General features: G+C 41.8%; 1 protein-coding gene across 1 annotated transcript in view; it reads left to right on the top strand.

Moving 5' to 3' along the window:
* ETF1 (eukaryotic translation termination factor 1) overlaps nt 1-24,081 on the top strand; it is a 32,710-nt gene continuing 8,629 nt past the window's right edge. The window contains exons 1-4 of the mRNA XM_055302772.1: nt 1-140; nt 301-404; nt 20,573-20,748; nt 21,285-21,424. Of these exons, the coding sequence (XP_055158747.1) occupies nt 319-404; nt 20,573-20,748; nt 21,285-21,424 (402 nt within the window). The 5' untranslated portion in view covers nt 1-140; nt 301-318. The remainder of the gene's footprint in view (nt 141-300; nt 405-20,572; nt 20,749-21,284; nt 21,425-24,081) is intronic.

The raw sequence follows: 24,081 nt of genomic DNA on the forward strand, positions 1-24,081 counted from the left end.
GATGTCACAGGCCCCATGTGAGCGGATTGCAACACATGCAGCTGCCTGGAGAGAGGGAGCCGGTGTCCTACGTCAGAGCCGCCGCCGCGGAGCCGCCGCCGGGGAGGAGCAGCCGCTGCCGCCCAGGACTGGGCCCTTAGGTAAGCCGAGGGAGGGAAAGGCCAGCGACCGCCGCGGCGGACCGCGCAGGGCGGGAAGAAGAGGGCCTCTTGGGGGTGGCAAGGAAGGGGGCCGCTCTGCCCCAGCGGCGGCGCTAACTCTGTGGTCTTGGTGTCTCCGGGCCCCGCCGGGCCGCTCTAGGGAGGAGGAGGCGAGAAGATGGCGGACGACCCCAGTGCTGCCGACAGGAACGTGGAGATCTGGAAGATCAAGAAGCTCATCAAGAGCTTGGAGGCGGCCCGCGGGTGAGCGCCGCGTCCGGCCCCCCCGTGCCCTCTTGGTTCCCGGACCCCTCAGGATGGCCGCCCCCGCGCCGCATGGCCGGATGAGAACCAGGCACTAGTCAACTCCCGCCTTCTGGATCTCTGGGTAGTAGCCCCCAACCCAGGGGCGAGGGTCTGTGCGGTTGGCGGGAGAAGGGGGTCCTTCCCCTGCTTCGGGGTAAGGGGCCCCGCTCCCGGGGCTCGGACCACTTGACCCCCTCGTGGAAGGCCATTGATACTTTTGAATCTCTCCCAGACCCTTGAATCCAGCACCTCTCTCTTCTAGCTCCAGGTGCTGCCACCCTGCCCGGGTGCTGTTGGGGAAAAGGGCTCGGCCTTCCTTTCCGAACGCCCTTCCCTGATTTCCTCTCTTCCTTCACGTTTCTTAGCCAGGTCTCATTAAAATGGCCTCCCCCTCCCGGTCTTCTAATACCGGTATGGGTGAAGTTTGGATGGGACAGGAAGGAGAGATGGTGAGGGACAACCTCTTTATGACTCTTCCTGATGTCTCTGGGTCTTCCAACACTCCCAAGATGACTTCCCCCAAATCCTCTAATTATCCCGGAGTGTCCTGGTGTTAGCTGTTACAGTATCCACCTATGAAATAAAAATGCCAACGTTTGCGGGGGGGGGAGGGGGGATAGAGAGAAGATTTTGGTTGATGAATGCGTATCTGTATATTCAGGAGAAACTGGATTGTGAGGCCGTTGAAGTGAACTGTTAACTACAGGGTCCTCTTCGGCCTTTCTCTGGAACTTCCAGGGATAGAGGTGCCTGATGTACTACTGCTTGTTGAAATTTAGAACTGAATTAGGTGGGCTTTTGGTCTCCTTTTGTAAGTTTTCTGGATGGGCCCAGGGGAAGATTACATTGAAACTGGCTGTACGTGATTTTTTTTTTTTTTTTTAGATTAAAAAAGAATTACTTGTTTTGAGAATGTATGTCAGAGGTGTTCCCATTTTTTTAGTTTACTTATTTTGTTCCTTTCCTGGTTATAGGAACTTTTTGCTTACAGGAAGTGCCCCCCCCCCCCCAAAAAAAGCGTTTGGAACATTACATATTTGTATGTCTGAGCATTCTTAGAATAGCAGAGTGCCTTGCTCCAGGCTATGTTGAAAGTTTGTTTTCAAGGCAGGAATTGGACATTCTGGTTTCCATCCCAGGGCTGTTCTTGATTGGTTGGTTTGCAGTGATAGAATTAATCAAGCTTTTAATTGTTACTATATGAAATAAGGTGTACTTAGTTACATGGACGGCCCTGAGCTAATAGATTGGTTTTGCCTTGTGTTTTGTACTTACTAAATTAGTGACAGTCCTGCTTGAAATGAAGCTCCTGAAGGTTTGGCTGTCAGTTTAGCGACTTGGGCTTTTGCTAACCCTTTCCCTAGTACAAATTGAAAGTAGCAGGTTATTTTTTACTTCTTAAGTTTGTCTCTTTGAATTTAATAAACTACTCAGACCTATTTAATAATCTTACAGGAACTTGAACACAAATGGTTCTCTGCCATATATGTTAGATTGAATAATTAGTCCCCAAGTGTGAGCATATTTTACAAGGGGGGTAGGTAGTACAGGTCATGACCCATTATGTATGATGCACTACCAAGAATTAGATTCTTTTATTTCACTAGGATCTTCTGTTGTGTTACTTTCAATTGAGTATGGCTTTTATGGATTGTTGCAGTGTTTAAAGTTGGATATGACCTGTATATTTGTTCTCTTATTACTTTACTTTGGGGGCATTAGAATCTGCATACCTGATATTCTCTGCAGAAGTCTAAAGTGTGCATTTACGACTGTAGTTTCCCTATTGTCTGAGTGTAGTGACGTTAAAAAATAACACTGTGTAGTAAGTATTCCCTTCTGCTTAAGGAAGCTCATTCTCATATTTGTCCCTAGCCATGTTACCTAGCTACCTGAAACTTTTAAGCTCCTCTTCAAGGCTTTTGGAGGCTTTATCCCTTTGATTAGCAAAGTTCAGTAAAGTTTTAAGCACACTTAAAATGAAATTCTTATGCATAATTTTTCTTCTAAGTGATGGAGTTAGTTTGAACATTTTAGATAAGGATTAAGCTGTCTAAACTATCTGGGAGTAGTCTTCATTTAAACAAATAATGTGGTTGATAACCATGTCCTACTTTGCCTTTATTCAGGGTTTGATTGCATTTTGATCCCATGAAAATTTTAAATCTTTGCCATCTCTGGGTATCAGTAAGGAGCCACAACTGTATTCAGTTTGGCTCTGAAGTTTCCCAGTACATATCAGTTTCTTTTCAGAAATAGGAAGATTGCGTGTTCATGGCTATATTGTATTAAAATCAGACTCAGATCATCATACTGTATGATGAGAAATGTTTTCTTTACCTAATGCTAAAATATTTTAAGGAGAAATGTCATGACCTTTAAAAAACTGGGTGACAATCTGTGTGCTGGTGTTTGCAGGTAGCCTTTGGGCTGAAGGAGAAAACTGAGGTCTTCAAGCATGGTTATTAGCACTAGTAAAACTTAGTGGAGGATTTATAGAATTGTTTTTGAAATAAAGTTTTGTGGTGTTTTTGTTTGTTGTTTTCTATTTTAACTCTCCCAGCAGTATAGAATTCTGGGCATGAAAACCAGATTGGTTTGTTTTTAACAGTAACTATAAGAAATGCTGGGATAAGAGTAATTTTGAAATTCAGAGTCGGTTTATGACTATCTCTTGATAATATCACCCAAATGTAGCTTTGAAAGGGAACCACTGCAAAATGGACCCAGTAATTAAGTACATCTGAACAGAGTGAAGTTGCTAAGCACAATAATTATTAAGTGTGTAGGGATCCCTGCGTGGCGCAGCGATTTGGCGCCTGCCTTTGGCCCAGGGCGCGATCCTGGAGACTCAGGATCGAATCCCACGTCGGGCTCCCAGCGCATGGAGCCTGCTTCTCCCTCTGCCTATGTCTCTGCCTCTCTCTCTCTGACTATCATAAATAAATAAAAATTAAAAAAATATTTAAGTGTGTAGTATATTATAGACACTGTTCAGCAAGACACTTTCATTTAATCCTCACAAGAAGTATTGCCACCTTTTGATAGCCAAGGCAACTGAGGCTGAGAGGGAAATAACTTGGTGTCTGAAGTGTAGCAGAGCTCAGGACTTGAACCATTGTGTTACACAATGCGTTGAATATATTTTATTTTTTCCAAAAAGAGAGCATGGGTTGGGGGAGGGGGTGGCAGAGAGAGAGAGAGAGAAGGAAACTCCCCACTGAGCAGAGTCCACAATGGGCTCAGCTAGATCTCAACCCTGAGATCAGGACCTGAGCAGAAACCACAAGTCTGGTGCTCAGCCAACTGAGCCACCCAGGCGCGTATAACAGACTATCGTAATGTTGTCATGTCTTTGGAAGAGCATTTGTAAGAGCCAAAATGGCTAAAATAGGGAACTTGGTGGAGGCTTTTGTAGCCCTTGTCATACTTAATTTTCTGAGTTGAAAGAAGTATTACACATATAACTTAAATTTCAGTTCGTGGAACATACCTATTTAGTCTTATGTGAGTCTAATAGAATGTTAGGTTGTATGTTAATAAAATAACCTGCCACTACTTTTGGTATACATAAATCCCACTTAAGGTTTAGTGGAAGTTCTTCCTGGTTTGTGATTGCTCCTGGTACATTCTTCACCGTTGGCTGAATGAGGACAAATGTGTACATAAGCCAGAACTGGAACTAGAGCCACGTGAATGGAACTGGGTTGTGGATATTTTGGATAAGGAACTAAAGCAGGTGAATATATCTTACAAGAAAGATGGGTGGGAAATTTTGGTGGTTTTTTTCCTGCTAATGTTTTCTGAACCAGCAAAAAGTAGCTCCAAATATAAGGCTGGGAGATTTATAATTTTCATGTAATAAAATCATTGCCAGAGCCTGTTCTAGCTAAGAGCAGTGGTAAATGTGACAGACAAGGATAATTTGGGCTAAGTTGCATCTGTGAGTGTTCGAATGTTTTTTTTACTTATCTTGACCAAGGAACCTTGTATATTTCAGAAATAATCTTAGTCAGATAACCCATGTTTTAAGATCTGCCCAGTTTGTAGACTTTATTTGGGTCTTCTGTGGTGGTCTTGGGCATTTTAAAATCTTACTGTTTAGTTAGAAGCAATTTGTAGGTAGGTACTTTGACTTTGAAGGAAATAGAAACAACCTAGCTTACTGACTGCTTTTCCTCTCCTGAAATACATAGCTTCTTTTCTCCTCTAAGTAGTTCTGGTAACAGATGGGGCAAAGGGGGTTCCCCACATTAAACATTTTTCCAGTTCTTAGCGGATAACAGCTGGGTGTCCTCGTTTAATTCTGGCACTACATAAAGTTAGCATCTGTCCCGTAAAGTGCTCAGTCCCACAAGACTGCCCCCCTTTATGGTAAGTCTGGGTCTCCCCTATTTCTGACCTATGGGCATTAAATTGGGGATTTAATAATTTGCTAGAGTGGCTCACAGAACTTAGGGAAACACTTTATTACGTTGACTGGGGGGAGGGTTGTTTGTTTTGTTTTAAGATTTTATTTATTCATGAGAGGCACAGAGAGGCAGAGACATAAGGAGAGGGAGAAGCAGGCTCCCTGTGGGGAGCCTGGTGCAGGACTCAATCCCAGGACCCTGGGATCACGACTTGAACCAAAGGCAGAGGCTCAATCACTGACCCATCCAGGTGCCCCACATTGACTGGTTTTATAAAGAATACAAATGAAGATTATATAGGGTGAGGGTCAGAAGCATCTGAGTACAAGAAGTTCTGTTGCTGTGGAACTGGGGCATACTGCCTGGGTTTACCAACCTAGAAGTTCACTAAATCTTACTCAAGAGTTTGTAAAACTTAATCTGCAGACTCTCCTTCCACACCAGACCTTTCTCAGAGATCTGTGGATGGGAGCTGAAAGTTCCAGCCCTCAGTTAATGGTCTTCCTGGTGATCCCAGTGGCCCCACCCTTAAGTCACTTTATTATCATAAACTCAGGTGTACTCCATAGATATTCCTTATGAATAACAAAACCCATCACCCAGAACATTTTAAGGGCTTTAGAAGCTTTGTCAAAAGCTGTGGACAGGGGATCCCTGGGTGGCTCAACAGTTTGGCGCCTGCCTTCAGTCCAGGGTGTGGTCCTGGGACCCGTGATCAAGTCCCACATCAGGCTCCCTGCATGGGGCCTGCTTCCCCCTCTGCCTGTCTCTTCCTCTCTCTCTGTGTCTCTCATGAATAAATTAAAATCTTAAAAAAAAAAAAAAGCTATGGACAAAGACCAAATACATTTCTTATAGCACATACCCATTTTTTTAAATCTATACAGAATTATTCACATTGTGTTGGATTAAAAGTAATTTTGTGAGAGGCTCCTGGGTGGCTCAGTTGGTTAAGCATCCAACTCTTGATCTAAGGGTCATGAGTTCAAGCCCTTTTATAAGGCTCCATGCCCTGGTGTTGAGTCTAATTTTTAAAAAAGTAATTTTGTGAGATGAATGGGCTTATTTTAACCATAGAGACAAATAACATGGACAGGTTATTAATATGGTTTTATATTAAATGTGTTTGAGGGATCCCTGGGTGGCGCAGTGGTTTGGCGCCTGCCTTTGGCCCAGGGCGCGATCCTGGGGACCCGGGATCGAATCCCATGTCGGGCTCCCAGTGCATGGAGCCTGCTTCTCCCTCTGCCTATGTCTCTGTCTCTCTCTCTCACTGTATGCCTATCATAAGTAAAAAATTAAAAAAAATAAAAAAAATGTGTTTGAATACCTACTCCAAGTGAAAATTATTGTTTATTTTTATTTTTTTAAGATTTATTTATTTATTCATTAGAGAGAGAGAGAGAGAGGCAGAGACACAGGCAGAGAAGAAGCAGGCTCCATGCAGGGAGCCCAACATGGGACTCAGTCCAGAGACTCCAGGATCACACCCCAGGCCAAAGGCAGGCGCTGAGCCGCCCAGGGATCCCAAAATTATTGTTTAATAGAACATTCACCTGGGCAGCCCAGGTGGCTCCGTGGTTTCAGCCCAGGGCGTGATCCTGGAAACCCGGGATCAAGTCCTACGTCGGGCTCCCTGCATGAAGCCTGCTTCTCCCTCTACCTGTCTCTGCCTCTGTTGTGAGAAAACTTAAATAAGTTTGGCAGCAGGGCTGAATGGCCTTGAATTGTATTTGAAGATTCAGGAGAAATGTGCCTCTTTTCCTTAGACCCACTGCTGGAACTGTCTGAGAAGGTGAAGAGCAGAAATTTCTTCAGAGTCCAGTGAATTCTCTAGCAATCTCAGAATAAAACCTTCTCATAGGCTACATTCTATAGATGTCTCTTATCTTAATGAGGAGGAGAAGTGATTATAGGGGTTCAAGGCTCTCCTCTCCTTTCCAACAGGTTGGAAATTAGGTTTCTTGGGCAGCCCGGGTGGCCCGGTGGTTTAGCACCACCTTCAGCCTGGGGTGTGATCCTGGAGACAGAGGATCAAGTCCCACGTCAGGTTCCCTCCATGGAGCCTGCTTCTCCCTCTGCCTGTGTCTCTGCCTCTGTGTGTGTGTGATGAATAAATAAATAAAATCTTTAAAAAAAATTAGGTTTCTTGTGGGTACTTTCCTCAAAGAGCATGAAGGTTCCCTTTGATAACAGCTTTATCTTATACCACTGGACACAGTTTAAACCCTGTCTGCTGTCTGTTAAGATGGAAACTTCCATTTTTTCATATTTTTGTCACTTTCTGAACAGGCCGGTTTTGTTTTGTTTGTTTTTGAGAACACAAGTGGGGAGGAGGGGCAGAGCGGGAGGAAGAAGCAGGATGACCCCCCCCAATTGAACAGGAAGCATTATGAGGGGCTCTATCGCAGGACCTCAGGCCCACAACCCCAGCCAAAGGCAGACACTTAACCAACTGAGCCACCAGGCACCTAGAGGATGATATCTGTTAACTTTTATTTTATTTTTAAGATTTTATTTATTATCATTCTCATAGATGCAAAGATGAAAACAGATTTCATTCTTATACATTATACACTGATCACATTTTCTGTGCTTTAATCCAGCCCTTTCTCTTTTATCTACTTAATTTGTATGTTAATGGATGCTTTATAAGTTTGCATTGTTCTTTTTTTAAAACCCTCCAAGTTCTGTATCTTTTTTTTTTTTTTAAGATTTTATTTATTCATTCATGGTAGACACAGAGAGAGAGAGAGAGAGAGAGGCAGAGACACAGGCAGAGGGAGGAGCAGGCTCCATGCAGGGAGCCTGATGTGGGACTCAGTCCCGGGACTCCAGGATCACGCCCTGGGTGGAAGGTAGGCGCTTAAACCGCTGAGCCACCCAGGCTGCCCTGTTCTGTATCTTTTAACAGTAATTTTCAGACATGAAGTTTTCATCCAGTTTATGCTTTGTCTTTTGTCACTATCTTTCCATTTTCAGATACCTGATAACTTCTTGTCATGCAGATAACTCAGGAATATTGGGCATATGCTCCTTTGTTTTCTCATTTTATTTGATATCCTCTAAGGTCCCCTTTAGGAGAATGATCCCAGTCAAAAGAAAAGATTGTCTTTTCCCTACTGTATTTGGGGCCTTTAAATTAGATTTTTCCCCAAACTCACATCTAAGTATATGAAAAAGAAGCCCATAAATGCATTTTAACTACTAACCAGTCAGCTTAGAAGCTTCATCAAATATCTGCTATAAGTTGGACACAGGACATTTGGAAGAAACGTGTGATACAATGAGAACATGGTCTCACACAACCCTGGATTGATGATATGAATCATTTCCAGATCCATGTTAGTAAATACAGAACAACACAGTAAATGTTGAAGTGGGACATGTTGTAAGCAGATGAATAGGGTCTTGAGCAAGGTATTGGACATTGTCAAAAAACAAGACATTGTATAACTATTCAGGCAGATTTCCTAGGGGTGGCAAGTAGCGTTTTAGAATGTTACCTAGGGAAGTATTATTTAGCTGATACAGTATCTTTGATACAGTGGTGGAGTGGAGCTGTAACTGATCTGCAGCTTTGAAATTGAAATTGAAATTCATTCTTGATTGAAAGCCAGTTAGCCTAAAATTAGATCCAAGAGCTTTGTGTTGGTTGATGGTTGGTGAGCTGTCGGGGTATTGAAATAGCGCAGAGCATTTGTGCATGTGTGCCTTGTTCATAAAGTTGGCATGACATAGCTGAAGACAATCCCAACAGTTTGCCTTTCAACCTAAATAAACTTTAGTTTGCAAGTAATGAAAATGTGCTGATTCCCAAACATGAATTCCTTAATACCTCTGGATTTTTTTTTAACTTCAGTTTGCCAACATGCAGTATAACACCCATGCTCATCACATCATGATGTGATTAAGGGCCTTCCTTAATGCCCATCACCCAATTACCCTCTGGGTATCTTTAGCTTTTTACTGAAAAAGTGTTTTCTTCCCTTTTTGGCTACCCCATTCTCTGGCATCTTCTGGCCTTGATGACTTCACTTAAGCAAGGAGCAGCCTCATGAAAGACAAGGTTAGAGGTTCAGGACTGGGATATGTTTTAATGAAGTTATAAAACTAGTTTTCTGAAGATGAGTTGAATAGCATACATTTTGACTCATAACAGCTCTTTGAGGAAACTATGACCATTTCATGGATGAAGAAATTGAAATATAGAGATTAAGTAGCTTTCATGATATCATAACCTTACCTAAGGGGCAATGCAAGATTTTCTGTTCCTACTTTTCTGATTTCAGAGCCTGTAATCCTGTTATACCATACTGCCTTGCTCTTTGATTAGTGTTTTTTCTGCTAAGTAGAAACATCTCCCATTCCCTTCTGAAAGGACTCTTATCCAAAGGGATTTGCATTTACTAGAGGGAGCAGGTGTGCTGAGACCCAGAAACAAAGATAAAAGGAAAACAGGCATGCTTTTTGCAAATTACCCAAGGAAGAACGTGGGTACCAAACATACTCTTAATGAGCATCACTGGTGAGGGAAATAACTTGCTTTGAAATCCTTCTCCAGAAGCTCATTTTGTGTATTAGAACAGTAACAGGAAGGCAGTGGCTTTTGTTTTATTTGAAAAGTACTTGCATTGTGATAAATATCAGGTAAATTGTCTCATTTATAAGGTCCCATGTAGAACGCTGATCACTAATGCTGGTTGTGATTGATATCTCTAGGCTTTGCCTTGATGAAAGAATGCTAGAGAAAGTTTCCAGCTGCTGCTTCCTGGTGGAACATTCCACTAGGTGAGCTTTGTGAAGTTGTTATAATTTTTTTTATATATATTTTTAAAAAATTTTTGGAGCAAAGGGCAGAGGGAGAAAAAGAATCTTAGGCAGGCTGTACACCCAGTTCAGACGACTTCAGCTGAAATCAAGAGTTGGATGCTTAACTGACTGAGCCACCCAGGCGCCCCTATAGTTTTTCTAAGACCAAGTAAATGCCTATAAATTGTAGAAAAAGTAATATACCAGATATATACATTTTTGTTTTGGATGACTAATCCTAATGTTGTTGAAGGTAAAGTATGAAAATGAACCTTTGTAAACTTTGTGCTGGAAATTTTTGCTGGGACATGTGAGTTACTCTTTATGATGAGTTACTCTTAATGTCTCAATATGTTCAGATCTTGGACCTTGTCCCATCTGGTAATGGCATCTGACCCCTAAGGTCAATTGCATAAATCAATTTCAGGTAACTGTCTAGCCTTTTGAACAGTAACAGAATCCTCCCTCCTAGTTTGATATTCTGCAAGCTCTTCACAAAAGATGGCCCCATCCACCTCCAACCAGCATAAGAGATGATGGGGCAGGGCATCAAGTTGAGGGTGAACAAAAGAAGACACTTTGGAAGTACTGGTTTTGTTATATTAAGGACTAACAATGGTTTGAGGGGTTTGGCAAAGGTAAAGCTGAGACAGTCATTTCTTGGGGAGTGTTAGTTCCTCTCCAAAGACTAGCAAATTTTTAATTGGTATTTTGTATGGTAGTTTAGAATAAATCTCTGGTGTTTGCTTAGAAGAGACTATGTAGAGAAGATCTTATTTCTGATGTTAGGAATTAACTGTATTCATCAAATTCATGTTCTAAAATTTTTGTGTCCTTAAGGTTATGTAGACCTAGTGTAAGCAACATGTTATTTCACTTTTTGATACTTGGTGGAAGAGAAAATGGGTTCAGATCTTTGAAGTGACTGATAACCAGACAAGTGGTGACTGACTCTGGATTATGTCACAATAATGAAAACCCATGCCACAGCTGTACGATAAAGTTACTTAAAGTTTCAGAGGGAAATGGATTTCTGTATTTCTTTTCTTTTTTTTTTTTTTTTTTTAATTTATGATAGGCACACACAGAGAGAGAGAGAGGCAGAGACACAGGCAGAGGGAGAAGCAGGCTCCATGCACCGGGAGCCTGACATGGGATTCAATCCCGGGTCTCCAGGATCGCGCCCTGGGCCAAAGGCAGGCGCCAAACCGCTGCTCCACCCAGGGATCCCGATTTCTGTATTTCTTATGATAAGTTACAAAACCATTTTGTAACTAGTGTTCTGGCCATAATATCTTGAACTGCATTTTTGGTTTGGTTATTTGTTCTATTGGAAGATTTGGTAAGACCTGTAATCCAAGAAAGGTAATTACCACCTACCACCAAGTCCCCTTTTATCTCTGGACTTACTCAGACTCTAGTAAGATTTACCACACCATCTAACGTGCTTCCCCCCTCCCTCTGCTGTGATGTTAATTCTTTCTGACTATACTATTAAATAACAGAGGGATAGGGTACAAGGAGCTAGAATTCCATGTAGTTACCTTTTAGTGAGCCCTTAATATTTGTTATCCACGCTAAGCACTTGACATATATTACAGAATCCTCATGACCTTGTGAAGAAAGTAGAAACTCAAGCCCAAAGAGATTTATGTAAGTTGCTGTAGGTTATCATGTAGATAATACATGACATGTATTACATACATGACATGAACCCAAATCTGATTTTATAAATTTGTGCTCCTGGGGTGCCTGGCTGGCTCAGTCAGAAGAGTATGTGACTCTTGATGTCATGATCATGGGTTCGAACCCCATGTTGGGTGTAGAGATTACTTAAAATTTTTTAAATCTTATTAAAAAAAAAAATCCAGGCAGCCTGGGTGGTTCAGCAGTTTAGCGCTGCCTTCAGCCCAGGGCATGATCCTGGAGTCCCAGGATTGAGTCCCATGTCGGCTCCCTGCATGGAGCCTGCTTCTGCCTCTCTGTCTCTGTATCTCTCATGAATAAATAAATAAAATCTAAAAAAATAAAATAAAAATCCATACTCCTAACCAACCTCCCACATTGTTTCCGTATTAGGCCCATATCAAAAAGATATCTACAGTTTCAAAGTTAAACTTAGTTTTGTGGGCAGCCCCAGTGGTTCAGCGGTTTAGCGGCACCTTCAGCCAGGGGCATGATCCTGGAGTCCCGGGATCGAGTCCCACTCAGGCTCTCTGCATGGAGCCTGCTTCTGCCTCTTTCTCTCTCTGTGTGTCTCTCATCAATCAATAAATAAAATCTTTAAAAAATAAATAATAAACTTAGTTTTGCATGTTTGGTAAAAGAAAAATAGAAATCCCATGGTGAATAAAGAATATGGACAGGGGATGCCTAGGTGACTTAGTCGGTTAGGCATCTAACTTTGGCTGCTGATCTGCGGTCTCTGCACTCAGTAAGGAGTCTGCTCCTCTCCCTCTCCTCCTCCCCCTGCTCATGCTTGCTCTAGCTCTCTCTCATATACATAAATAAAATCTTAAAAAAACAACATATGGACAAAGGCAGTAGAAATAAGAGAGGAACTCGTTGCTTTATACCTGATGATCCATATAATGTGGCTAGCTTAGTGATTCCCAAAAATGATTTGAGTAAGATTTAAGTTGAGCTTTTTTGAGCTTAAAAAAGGATGGTGGGAAGCTTTGGCTACTCATCTCCTAGGCACAATCCCAGTCATCAAACATTGATATGATAGCTCCTTGGGGAACACACACTCTAAATCCCAACTACAGAGTATAGTAGGCAGTCTACTGCCTGGTCCTAAACTGAAAGTAATTCTGTTAAGTTGGGGTGATGAGATGGGTGGCAGGGCATTTGGGGGCAGTGCGTGTTCTCTCTGGGAAAAGTTGGACAGTTCATTGTGGTTGTACTGCTGCTAGGCCAAATGACATCTGCTTACCTCCAGCTGGTGGCTTTCTCAGTTTGTCTTCTCTAGTTGGGGACAGAGTCCTGGAATCCCTGGCTTCAGCTGGCCAAGAAATCCTGCTTCAAGTTGCAGAAAGCAAGCCAGACCCAGTGATTCTCAGCCCTATTACACATCAGAATTGATATGATTGTATTTGAATCAGTCTTTCTGAAAATCAGGTCTCCCTCTTACTCATAATCACACTACCCTCACTGTCCCTATTCAAGTGATTAAATCAGAAGAGGAAGGGGAGATATTTTTGTGTATGAGAATTATTTTTTTGTTTTGCTCTTTTAGAAAGTTTTCCCAAGGATTCAGTGCAAATAGTTCAGTAGACAGCCTTGCATGAACCACAGTTTGGTTTTTTTTTTCCAGCTACCTTTCTAAAGTGTTGAGCATCATTGATGAACTTGATAAAACTTATGCAAGTCAGAGTGCCTAGATTGTCTTTGCCTGTCTTTTGTCAGAAGGTACCTTGAATCCAAAGTCTGCAACTCTGTGATACCTGAAGTTCTACACACCCCGGAGTCCAGGCTCTGCTCTGCTCACCTTGCTTTTTCTACCTTACAGGTATTTCAGACCTGGCCCATAGAGTGACCTTATCAATGCTGCCCTGTCCATATTGCTCAGGGTTCAGGAAACCTTGGATGAATAACTGGTGGCACTATCGTAACTTCCCACATTAGGGAGGGAAACTTTTCCTTCAGCGGTGTGAGACTGAAGGAAGGAAGAGCTGTCAGCTCTTTATTTAAATTCTCTTCCTTCCTGAGTTCTGTCTGGCTTTATTTACTGTCTGCATTTAGTCTATTTACAACTACTTCTTCCTTCTGTCTCCCAGCTATTTTGTTGCTCAGAAGTTAGTCCTCTGGAAGCATTGATAAACCCTTCTTTGATAAGGGATAGTGCCCCAAATATGGTGAGAACAAGAAGGAATCTAAGAGCAGAGGCCCCAGAAAGCCTCGTGTACCACATTGTTAAATGCTTTGTCTTGCTTTGCCCAGTCTTTACAACCTGCATGTGAATCATTGCTGTGCTGCATAATTCACTGACTCTTGAATGAGAGCCTTTTGATTTTTGGTAAAGGATATAGTGACAAAGCAGAACAGTAGATGAAAACCTATTAAAATTTTAAAAGGATGTAGTTTGCAGATGTGTCCAGCAACTCCTTGGTGAAAGGTTTACTTCTCCTTCTTCCCTGTGGGTTGCTTGGGTTGCTTTAAAATAAAATATTCAACTTCCTTGATTTTATTTTGGTGTTTACACAAACTGGTCTAACAGCTTTGATTGGCTTGCCTTGGGGGTAAATGAGTGCTTATTTTGTTTGGAAGCTTTACTGGAAAAACTTTATTTCTCTTAAAGCCAATATACAAAAAAAAACCCAAAAAACAAAAAACCAGGTATTATAAAGTAGCCTTTAAATAAAGAGGAACTTTAAAAGGTGGGGTCACCTGGGTGCCCCAGTGGTTGAAGGTCTGCCTTCGGCTCAGGGCGTGACTGGAGTTGGGATCGAGTCCCACATCGGGCTCCCTGCATGGAGCCTGCTTCTCCCTCTGCCTGTGTCTCTGCGCCTCTCTCTCTCTCTCTCTCTCTCTGTGTGTGTGTGTCTCTCATGAATAAATAAGATTTTTAAAAAAATTAATAAAATAAGGGATCCCTGGGTGGCGCAGCGGTTTGGCGCCTGCCTTTGGCCCAGGGCACGATCCTGGAGACCCGGGATCGAATCCCATATCGGGCTCCCGGTGCATGGAGCCTGCTTCTCCCTCTGCCTGTGTCTCTGCCTCTCTCTCTCTCTCTGTGACTATCATAAAATAAAATTAAAAAAAAAAATTAAAAAAAATTAATAAAATAAAAACTTTAGGTGTTTGTTTCCATAACCACCATCCCACATAGGATAGTTTCACGGAAACTAGTGAAAGGTACTTTTTTGAGTGTTAATCAAAATCCAAAGGAGTAAGAAGCCAAAACTAACTTTCAGGTGGTGCTTGAGATTGAGCAACTTGGCAGAAATATGACGATTTTTTTTTGCAAGCTACATTTTTGAATTAGTTAAGTAGAAACCTATTCCTCAGGTATCTTCACTACTTTGTACTCTCTAGAATGTTACATGGATTTAAGTGTAAAGTTGGTTGTCCAGCTCTGGTGTTATACAGTGAAGTTGCTTAATGAATGCTTATCTGCTTAACCTATCTGCTGTGGAAAGTAAATAGCTGCTTATCTTAAGGTCATTGCTTTGTCCTCTGCATGATTATCTTGCTTTAAGGATTTCCTTCAGGCATTTTGAGTTCACTCAGTGAATTTGTCCCAACATCCTCTTTAGCTTCAAACTTGTCATCCTTTGGGGTTTGGTGCCTGTTTGCTTCCTGAGCTGAGTGAGCTTCACCCCTGCTATCCTTGGAGCCCCTTCTCATTCCATTCCCTACTGATTGCCTCTTTGCTAGTTCCATCTCCTAGGAAACTACTCTGTAAATCAGAGCACGTAAGCTTTTAAAAACTGAACCCTTCTGAGAAATAACTCTTAGTCCGTAAAGATTTCCAAGAGCTTATAGGGTAGAGAAATACATTCTCTTGAGAATTATTAATCTAAAAACTAGCACAAGCTAGTAAAAGTCGGTATTAAAATATATGTCTTTTTTCCCCATCTTCTATATTTTCATATTGTGCATATGCATAAATTGACAGGCTCCTGTGTAGAGACAGGTAGGTGGTAGCTACAATACGAGGCCATATTTGAAGTTAAATTTACCTGCCTAATGTTTCCATGCCCTCCCAGAGGAAACACCTCATCTCCTCGATCTGTAGAGTTTGACATAACGTCATAAAAAATTATCAGAAAGGCTCTTTGAAAATTTCCTTCTTAGAAACCTAGCAAGAGGGCAGCCCAGGTGGCTCAGCGGTTTAGCGCCACCTCCAGCCCAGAGTGTGATCCTGGAGACCCGGGATTGAGTCCCGCGTCAGGCTTCCTTCATGGAACCTGTTTCTCCCTCTGCCTGTGTCTCTGTCTCTCTGTGTGTGTGTGTTTCTCATGAATAAATAAATAAAATCAAGAAAGAAAAGAAAAGGAAAGAGAGAGAGAAGAAAAGAGAAAAGAAATAAACCTAGCAAGATAAATATTGGAAGGATAGCAGTTTGTTACAGTTGGTTGCTTTAAAAAGAAAAATAGGATCCAACAGACTCACTGTTAAAAGCTTTTTTTTTTTCTTTTTTTTTTAATACAAGATACCAATTCTGTTTCATTTGGGAATTCTTTTTCCATCTAGTTCAGAAACTGGAACATGGCCACAGGTAGATCAGTACGTAGAAATTTTTATTTCTAGACACTTTGTCCTCATTTAGAAAAAGTTTCTTGGGACACCTGGGTGGCTCAGTGGTTTAGTGCCTGCCTTTGGCCCAGGGCCTGATCCTGGAGTCCTGGGATCGAGTCCCGCATCGGGCTCCCTGCATGGAGCCTGCTTCTCTCTCTGCCTCTGCCTCTCTCTCTCTCTCTCTCTCTCTCTCTCTCTGTCTCTCTGTCTCTCATGAATAAATAAAGACCTAGGAAGAGGGAGAAGCAGGCTCCATGCAGGAAGTCCAATGTGAGACTCAGTCTCCGGACCCCAGGATCAGGCCCTGAACTGAAGGCAGGCACTAAACCACTGAGCCACCCAGGTTGTCCCTAAATAAATAAAATATTTTTTAAAAGTTTCTTTTTGTAGTTGTACTGAGAAAATTGATATGAAAAACATTTAAGAGAGTGATAAACCTGACTTAATGAGTGTTTGCACATGAGCAAAGGATTGTTTTGGTTTGGTTTCTTAAGATTTTTATTTATTTATTTGAGAGTGAGAAGCAAGCCCCCCACCCCTCCCCCCAAGCAGGGAGCCCGATGTGGGGCTCCATCCCAGGACCCTGGGATCATAACCTGAGCCAGATGCAGATGCTTAAGCAATTGGGCCACCCAGGCGCCCACAAAGGGTTGTTTTGAAGCATCTTTGCTTTGTGGTCATTTTGATTGTGTTTGTAATGCCAAGTGAAGATGCTCTTCTGTAAGTCGGCTTGATTGTCTGGTTTGGCTAGAATATTTGCTCCCCTACCCAAGGGGTGGCAGCAGTGCACATAGCATACTTTACTGTCATTGATCAACTTGTAGTTCATTGAGGAAAGTATTGCAGAAGTTATGAACATGCCTTCTGGGTTTTGAATAGAAACCTCAGCAGAAACAGTGCCAGTTTCAGAGATAGAAAAAAAGCTGATACTCTGAGAGTGACTATTTGATAGTTGGAAAGGCTAGATAGGCAGCCTGTCTGCTTATAGAGAAAACCTGTCAAGAGAACCTGTGGTATTTACCACTAGGAGGAAACTTTGAAAGGGCAGGGTCTTCTGTAAATGAGGTCCCTTTCTATCACTAATACTGAGGAAAAACAAATTTGCGAAAATAATTTTACTGTATATAATACAGTTACGTATATTATATAATATAAATTGGTTCAATTTATAGGTAGCTATTGTAAGAAAGCCAGCTATTAGATATGGGGCTCATAACTTCCTATATATATGTATTACAGAGTTGATTCTGTTCATATTGCCACTCTTCCTAATAATACTGATGACCTAGATTTTTTAACAAAAAAAACAATTTATTGTTAATTTAGTAAACACAAATTAACATTTCTCAGAGAAACCTTGGCTTTTCTATTAAGCTGTCAGGTTAAAAGTCCAAGAGATTTTTTTTTTTTTAAGATTTTATTTTATTTACTCATGAGAGACAGAGAGAGAGAGAGGCAGAGACACAGGCAGAGGGAGAAGCAGGCTCCATGCACTGGGAGCCTGATGTGGGATTCGATCCCGGGTCTCCAGGATCGCGCCCTGGGCCAAAGGCAGGCGCCAAACCGCTGCGCCACCCAGGGATCCCCCTCCAAGAGATTTTAAAAGGAGTAACCTGTTCTGAGTCTTTCCTATAGATTTTTTTTTTTAAGATTTTATTTATTTATTCATGAGAGAGAGAGGCAGAGACAGGCAGAAGGAGAAGCAGGCTCCATGCAGGGAGCCAGACATGGGACTGAATCCCGGGTCTCCAGGATCACACCCTGGGCTGAAGGTGGCGTTAAATCGCTGAGCCACTGGGGCTGCCCGATTTTTTTTTTTTTATAAACTGCTTTATTCATACACAGTTTTACATACTGTAAAAATTATTCCCTTTTTATTTATCTATTTTTAAAGTAAGCTCTATGCCCAGCATGGGGCCCAAACTCACAACTCTGAGATCAAGAGTCCCATGCTTCACCAGCTGAGCCAGCCAGGCACCTCTAATTACTCCCCTCAACATTTAGGGGCAGGATGGGGTTTTCCTGCTTTTGTTGTTTTAAAGATTTATTTATTTGAGTAATCTCTATACCCAGCAGGGCTCAAACCCACAACCCCAAAATCAAGAGTTGCACTCTCTTCTGACTGAGCCAGCTGGTCAATCTCTTAATTAGGCCCTTTTTAAAGAACACAGCATACTGGTTTCTTAAGAGTTATGCAACAACCACCGCTATCTAATTTGAGAACATTTTTATCAACCTAGAAAGAAGGTTCCCCATACCCATATTTGTTTTCATTTCTCTTGAGCATATACTTCAGATGGTATGGATGGATTGGTTGGATCATGTGGTTAACTGTTGAACCTTAAATGATTAGCAAGTATTGTCTCCCATTCTGAGTTGGCTTTTTACTTTCTTGATGGTGTCCTTTATCTTTTTTTTTTTTTTTAAGATTTTATTTATTTGCAAGAGATTGAGATAGTGAGAGCTCGAGCAAGGGAGAGAGGGAGAAAGCAGGCTCAGCCTGGGGGCTTGATCCCAGGACCCTGGGTTCACAACCTGAGCCAAAGGCAGATGCTTAACCACTGAGCCACCCAGGCACTCCTGATGGTCTCCTTTAAAGTATAAAAGTTTTTAATTTTAGTAAAATCTTTAAAAAAAAAAATAAAGTGGAACTAAAAAAGGGATGTCTGGGTGGCTCAGTGGTTGAGCGTCTGTCTGCCTTTGGCTCGGTGCGTGATCCTGGGGTCCTGGGATTGAGTCTCCCATCTGGCTCCCTGCATGGAGCCTGCTTCTCCCTCTGCCTATGTCTCTGCCTCCCCCTCTGTCTCTCGTGTATTAATTAAAAAAAAAAAAACTTTTTAATGTATCTTCAGATAACGTAGCTAAAAAAGTGTCATTGGCATCAGCATCAGTTAGAAGTGGGTGGCTACTCCTAAGGGTCCGTCCATGTGGCAAGGTCTTTGTAATAGTGTCTGTCCTCCATAGTTCAGAGTTTGGTACTCATTTTTCATTCTGGAAGCTTGAAAAGCTTGAATTTGTTTAAGCACCCAGAATTGACCAGGTTCTTAGTGTATGGTGTGTGTGTGTGTGTGTGTGTGCGCGCGCGCGCGCGTGTGTGTGCGCGTGCACGCGCGTGTATCTTCTCAAAATCAAAAGTGATTAATATGGGGATCCCTAGGTGGCTCAGCGGTTTAGCATTTGCCTTCGGCCCAGGGCGTGATCCTGGGGTCCCAGGATCGAGTCCCACATCGGGCTCCCTGCGTGTGGCCTGCTTCTCCCTCTGCCTGTGTCTCTGTCTCTCCCATGAATAAGTAAATAAAATATTTTTTAAGTGATTAATATGTAAAGCACATTTAGAGATACACATAGATGTGTGTGATTTCTTAATTGGGAATATGTGTGAATTCCAAGACACTCCCATTATCAGATTACTTAGGGTGCTAAATTAGTGATTATAAATTCATAGTGAGCCTGGAATTTAAAGGGGGTAGGGGCAGACAGGATAATATTCATTTGTTATTTCATCTGGGCTTGGTAAAAACTGGTTACGTCATCCTGTGACAGCTTCTCCCACTGAAGAACCACAAGATTCTAGGCCTCTGCCATGGACTCTGTCAAATTCCAGCCTGTTGTCACCCCCTAATGAATGTTTCTCTCTTGGCCCTTGAAGAATGAGGTGTTTCCCAAGCATCTCTTAGAGGGCTTTTTCTTTACATAGCTAAAATTCATTAATATACTTGAGTACGGGGGCACCTGGGGAGCTCAGTTGGTTAAGCGACTGACTTTGGTTCAGGTCATGGTCTCAGGGTCCTAGGATCGAGCCCAGCATCAGGCTGCCGGTTCAACAGGGAGTCTGCCTGTCTTTCTCCTCTGCCCCTCCCCCCTGCTTATCCGCACACATGTATACACACACTCTCTCTCTAGCAAATAAAATCTTTATTTAAAAATAAACGGGGGGCAGCCCTGGTGGCTCAGTGGTTTAGTGCCGACTTCAGCCCAGGGCGTGATCCTGGAGACCCGGGATCGAGTCCTGTGTCGGGCTCCCTGCATGGAGCCTGCTTCTCCCTCTGCCTGTGTCTCTGCCTCTCTCTCTCTCTCTCTCTGTGTGTGTGTGTCTCTCTTGAATAAATAAATAAAATCTTTAAAAAATAAAAATAAAAAATAAAATAAAATAAAAATAAACGGGGACAGCCTGGGTGGCTCAGCGGTTTAACACCAGCTGCAGCCCAGGGCCTGATCCTGGAGACCCAGGATCTAGTCCCACTTCGGGCTCCCTGCATGGAGCCTGCTTCTCTCTCTGCTTGTGTCTCTGCCTCTCTCTCTCTCTCTCTCACACACACACACACAAATTAAAAATCTTTAAAAATAAATAAATAAAATAAAATAAAAATAAACAAACATGGGACACCTGGGTGGCTCAGTGGTTGGGCATCTGGCTTTGACTTAGGATCCTGGAGTCTTTGGGATCAAGTCCCACATCGGACTTCCTGAATGGAGCCCGCTTCTCCCTCTGCCTTTCTGCCTCTCTCTGTGTGTCTCTCATGAATAAATAAATAAAATCTTTAAATAAAATAAAACAAATAATTGAGTGCCTACCATATTCTGAACAATGATAAACATGAATTTAAACTCTTCACTAATGTGGTACTTGAACCTCTAATGTTATTCTTTCTTCCACAGCAATGGCACAAGCATGATATCATTGATCATTCCTCCCAAAGACCAGATTTCACGAGTGGCAAAAATGTTAGCAGATGAGTTTGGAACTGCATCTAACATTAAGTCACGAGTAAACCGCCTTTCAGTCCTGGGAGCCATTACATCTGTACAGCAAAGACTTAAACTTTATAACAAAGGTAATCTAGAGCTTAATCATTTCCTCCTCTACTTTATCTTGGTTATATTTTCCACTGTGATCCTGCCATGATGCCTTTGGTTACTAATGTTTTTATTTTTTTTCAGACATCTATCAGCAATGTCCCTTTGGCCTTGGAATTTAACCTTTTTTTTTTTTTTAAGTTGCTTTTCTTTAGTAGTTAATTATAGACATAAATCCTCCTATTTAAAACAATTCAAAAAAAATTTCAGAATTTTTCAAAATTAGGGAAAGGATTCTGCAGGAAAGATTACAAATATTTCTGCTTCATATAAATTAAGCTTTAAAGGAGCCAGGGACATAGGGCATCTGCCTGGCTCAGTCAGTAGAGCATGCAGTTCTTCATCTCCAGGTTGTAAGTTTGAGCCTCGCATTGGGTGTAGAGATTACTAAAAATAAAATTTTAAAAAAATATTTGAAAATAAAGGACCAGGGACAGTAGACTGTTGGAATATTTTCTGTTAATTGAGGAAAATTAGCTGCGGATTTAAGTAGAGAAATTGTGTTTTTTTGCAGTACCTCCAAATGGCCTGGTTGTTTACTGTGGTACAATTGTAACAGAAGAAGGAAAGGAAAAGAAAGTCAACATTGACTTTGAACCTTTTAAACCAATTAATACGTCATTGTATTTGTGTGACAACAAATTCCATACAGAGGTAAGAAGTTCAAACAGAGAATATTGTCATCATTCTAGAAAGAAACCACATACCCATTAGAAGTCATTACCAATCCTCACTTCTTTCCCACCCTCTCAAGACCTCTCACCTCTAGGCTATGACTGATCTTTACTGTCTCTAGATTCGCTTATGTTGGGCATTTCATACAGTGGGTAGCTTTTTGTGACTGGTTTCTTTAACTTAGCATCAGTACTTCATCCCTTTTTTGTTATGAAATGATATTTGTTGCATTTTATGTATCTGTTCATGATTTGATGGGCATTTGTGTCATTTCCACTGTTTGGCTATTAGGAATAATGCTGCTCTGAACATGTACACATTTTTGCATGACCGTGTGTTTTCATAGAGTAGGGGCAGGTGTATGCTTAGGAATGGAATTTCTGGGCGGCCCTGGTGGCTCAGCAGTTTAGCGCTGCCTTCAGCCCCGGCCGGACGTAATCCTGGAGACCCGGGATCAAGTCCCACATCGGGCTCCCTGCATGGAGCCTGCTTCTCCCTCTGCCTGTGTCTCTGCCTCTCTCTCTCTCTCTCTGACTATCATAAATTAAAAAAATAATAATAATAATTAAAAAAAAAAAAAGCTAAGATTGCCTTTTGGGGATCCCTGGGTGGCGCAGCGGTTTGGCTCCTGCCTTTGGCCCAGGGCGCGATCCTGGAGACCCGGGATCGAATCCCACGTCGGGCTCCCGGTGCATGGAGCCTGCTTCTCCCTCTGCCTGTGTCTCTGCCTTTCTCTCTCTCATTCTATGTGACTATCATAAATAAATAAAAATTAAAAAAAAAGAGGAATGGAGTTTCTGGGTAATGTAATTGTTTAAGCTTTTGGAGAATCATCAGACTGATTCTAAATCATTGTACCACAAGGCTGGCTATTAGCAAAAAATAAGACTTTACTTTGATTGTGACACACTTAATGACATAAGCATTTAGCATGTTTGAGGAAAGTGCTAAATTGGGTTTGGAGAACTAGTTAGAGGTAAAGATGTAACTGCCCACCTGATCTCCATCTCTCTCTCTCTCCCTCTCTCTCTATATATATGTATGTATGTATGTATGTATGTATATATACATACACACATGAACTTGGTTGTATTTCTAGCACCCTTAGTTATCAGCTCACAAATGATAAAATCTTTAGGACTATAAGAGCTCCCCCCCCCCCCACTCCAATAAAACTTTTAGTGACAGAGCTGCCATAAGATAAAATTTTAAGGGTGGAAAGGAAGCCTCATTAGAGTGACCTAAATCAGTCAACAGTAGAACAATCAGGAATTCACAGCTGGCTCCTAGCTTCAGTCTTTTGCTTTTCATCGACCTAGGGAAAAACCTCTACAGTGGAATTAGAACTGACATTGGTCGACACAGTTTACAGTGGATGATTTCTGCTAACCTGACAGGAAGTCCAGTTCCAGTTGAATCTTGGTTTGTTGCATAGATGGTTGAGATTGTTCTCTTGGCTATCTTGTCAGTCTCCTTCTGGGAAAAGCTTCATTGGGAAGGCTCTTATCTATTCCCATTTACCTGTATCTAGTTTCATGAAAGCAGATTTTAAGTCTTGTTAATTTAAATGCTACCTGGTATGCATATTATTTAGCTTTAACTTATTATAAGCTAGCTTCATTAGTATTTCTAAACCTTAACTCTTACAAGGTACTGTTTAATCTTGTTAGCTCTGTTTATTTTGGCTTTTAATTGATACATTGATAAGTACATATGAATGTGACATACTGCACAATTTATGTTCTGTGTAATCAGGATGATTATACTTTTTTTTTTCTTTTTAAAGATTTTATTTATTCACAAGAGACACAGGCAAAGGGAGAAGCAGGCTCCATGCAGGGAGCCCGATGTAGGATTCAATCCTGGGTCTCCAGGATCACGCCCTAGGCTGAAAGTGGCGCTAAAACACTGAGCCAGGGATCCCTGGGTGGCGCAGCGGTTTGGCGCCTGCCTTTGGCCCAGGGCGCGATCCTGGAGACCCGGGATCGAATCCCACATCGGGCTCCCGGTGCATGGAGCCTGCTTCTCCCTCTGCCTATGTCTCTGCCTCTCTCTCTCTCTCTGTGTGTGTGTGTGTGTGTGTGTGACTATCATAAATAAATAAAAAAAATTAAAAAATTTAAAAAAAAAAACACTGAGCCATCCAGGCTGCCCTGATTATACATTCTTATGAGGGATAAGTATTCCCCAATGAGAATTCCTGAAAACCTAAATTAAGCTACCAAACACTGACATAATGTGTATAACATTCATGTCTTAATGCTAATGATCAGACATGGTTTGGTTAAAGATTGACCCCCCTTAATGATTAATCTGCTTTCTGGTTTTTTTTTTTTTTTTTTTTTTTTTTTTGCTTTCTGGTCAATTCTTAAAGGAAATTTTCTTCCTTAGTTAAAATGAAATGGATATTTCTTAGCTCCAGAAAAGCCTGGCATCTAGCAATTAGTCATCTATCAGGTGTAGACTCCCATCATGAAAACTCTTGCCCAGGACTATTTAAATATTTGCTCTTTCAGGAGGCAGAACCATGGGGATACAGTTATATGTTAACCCAGAAGGAGGGTTTTCCCCCATAAAGCCCAAATCATTTAGCTATATAATACCTTTAAAAGATTGAGTTTTATATCCTGATACCA

The sequence above is a fragment of the Nyctereutes procyonoides genome, unplaced genomic scaffold, assembly GCF_905146905.1.
Source record: "Nyctereutes procyonoides isolate TBG_1078 unplaced genomic scaffold, NYPRO_anot_genome, whole genome shotgun sequence".
Lineage (NCBI taxonomy): Eukaryota > Metazoa > Chordata > Mammalia > Carnivora > Canidae > Nyctereutes > Nyctereutes procyonoides.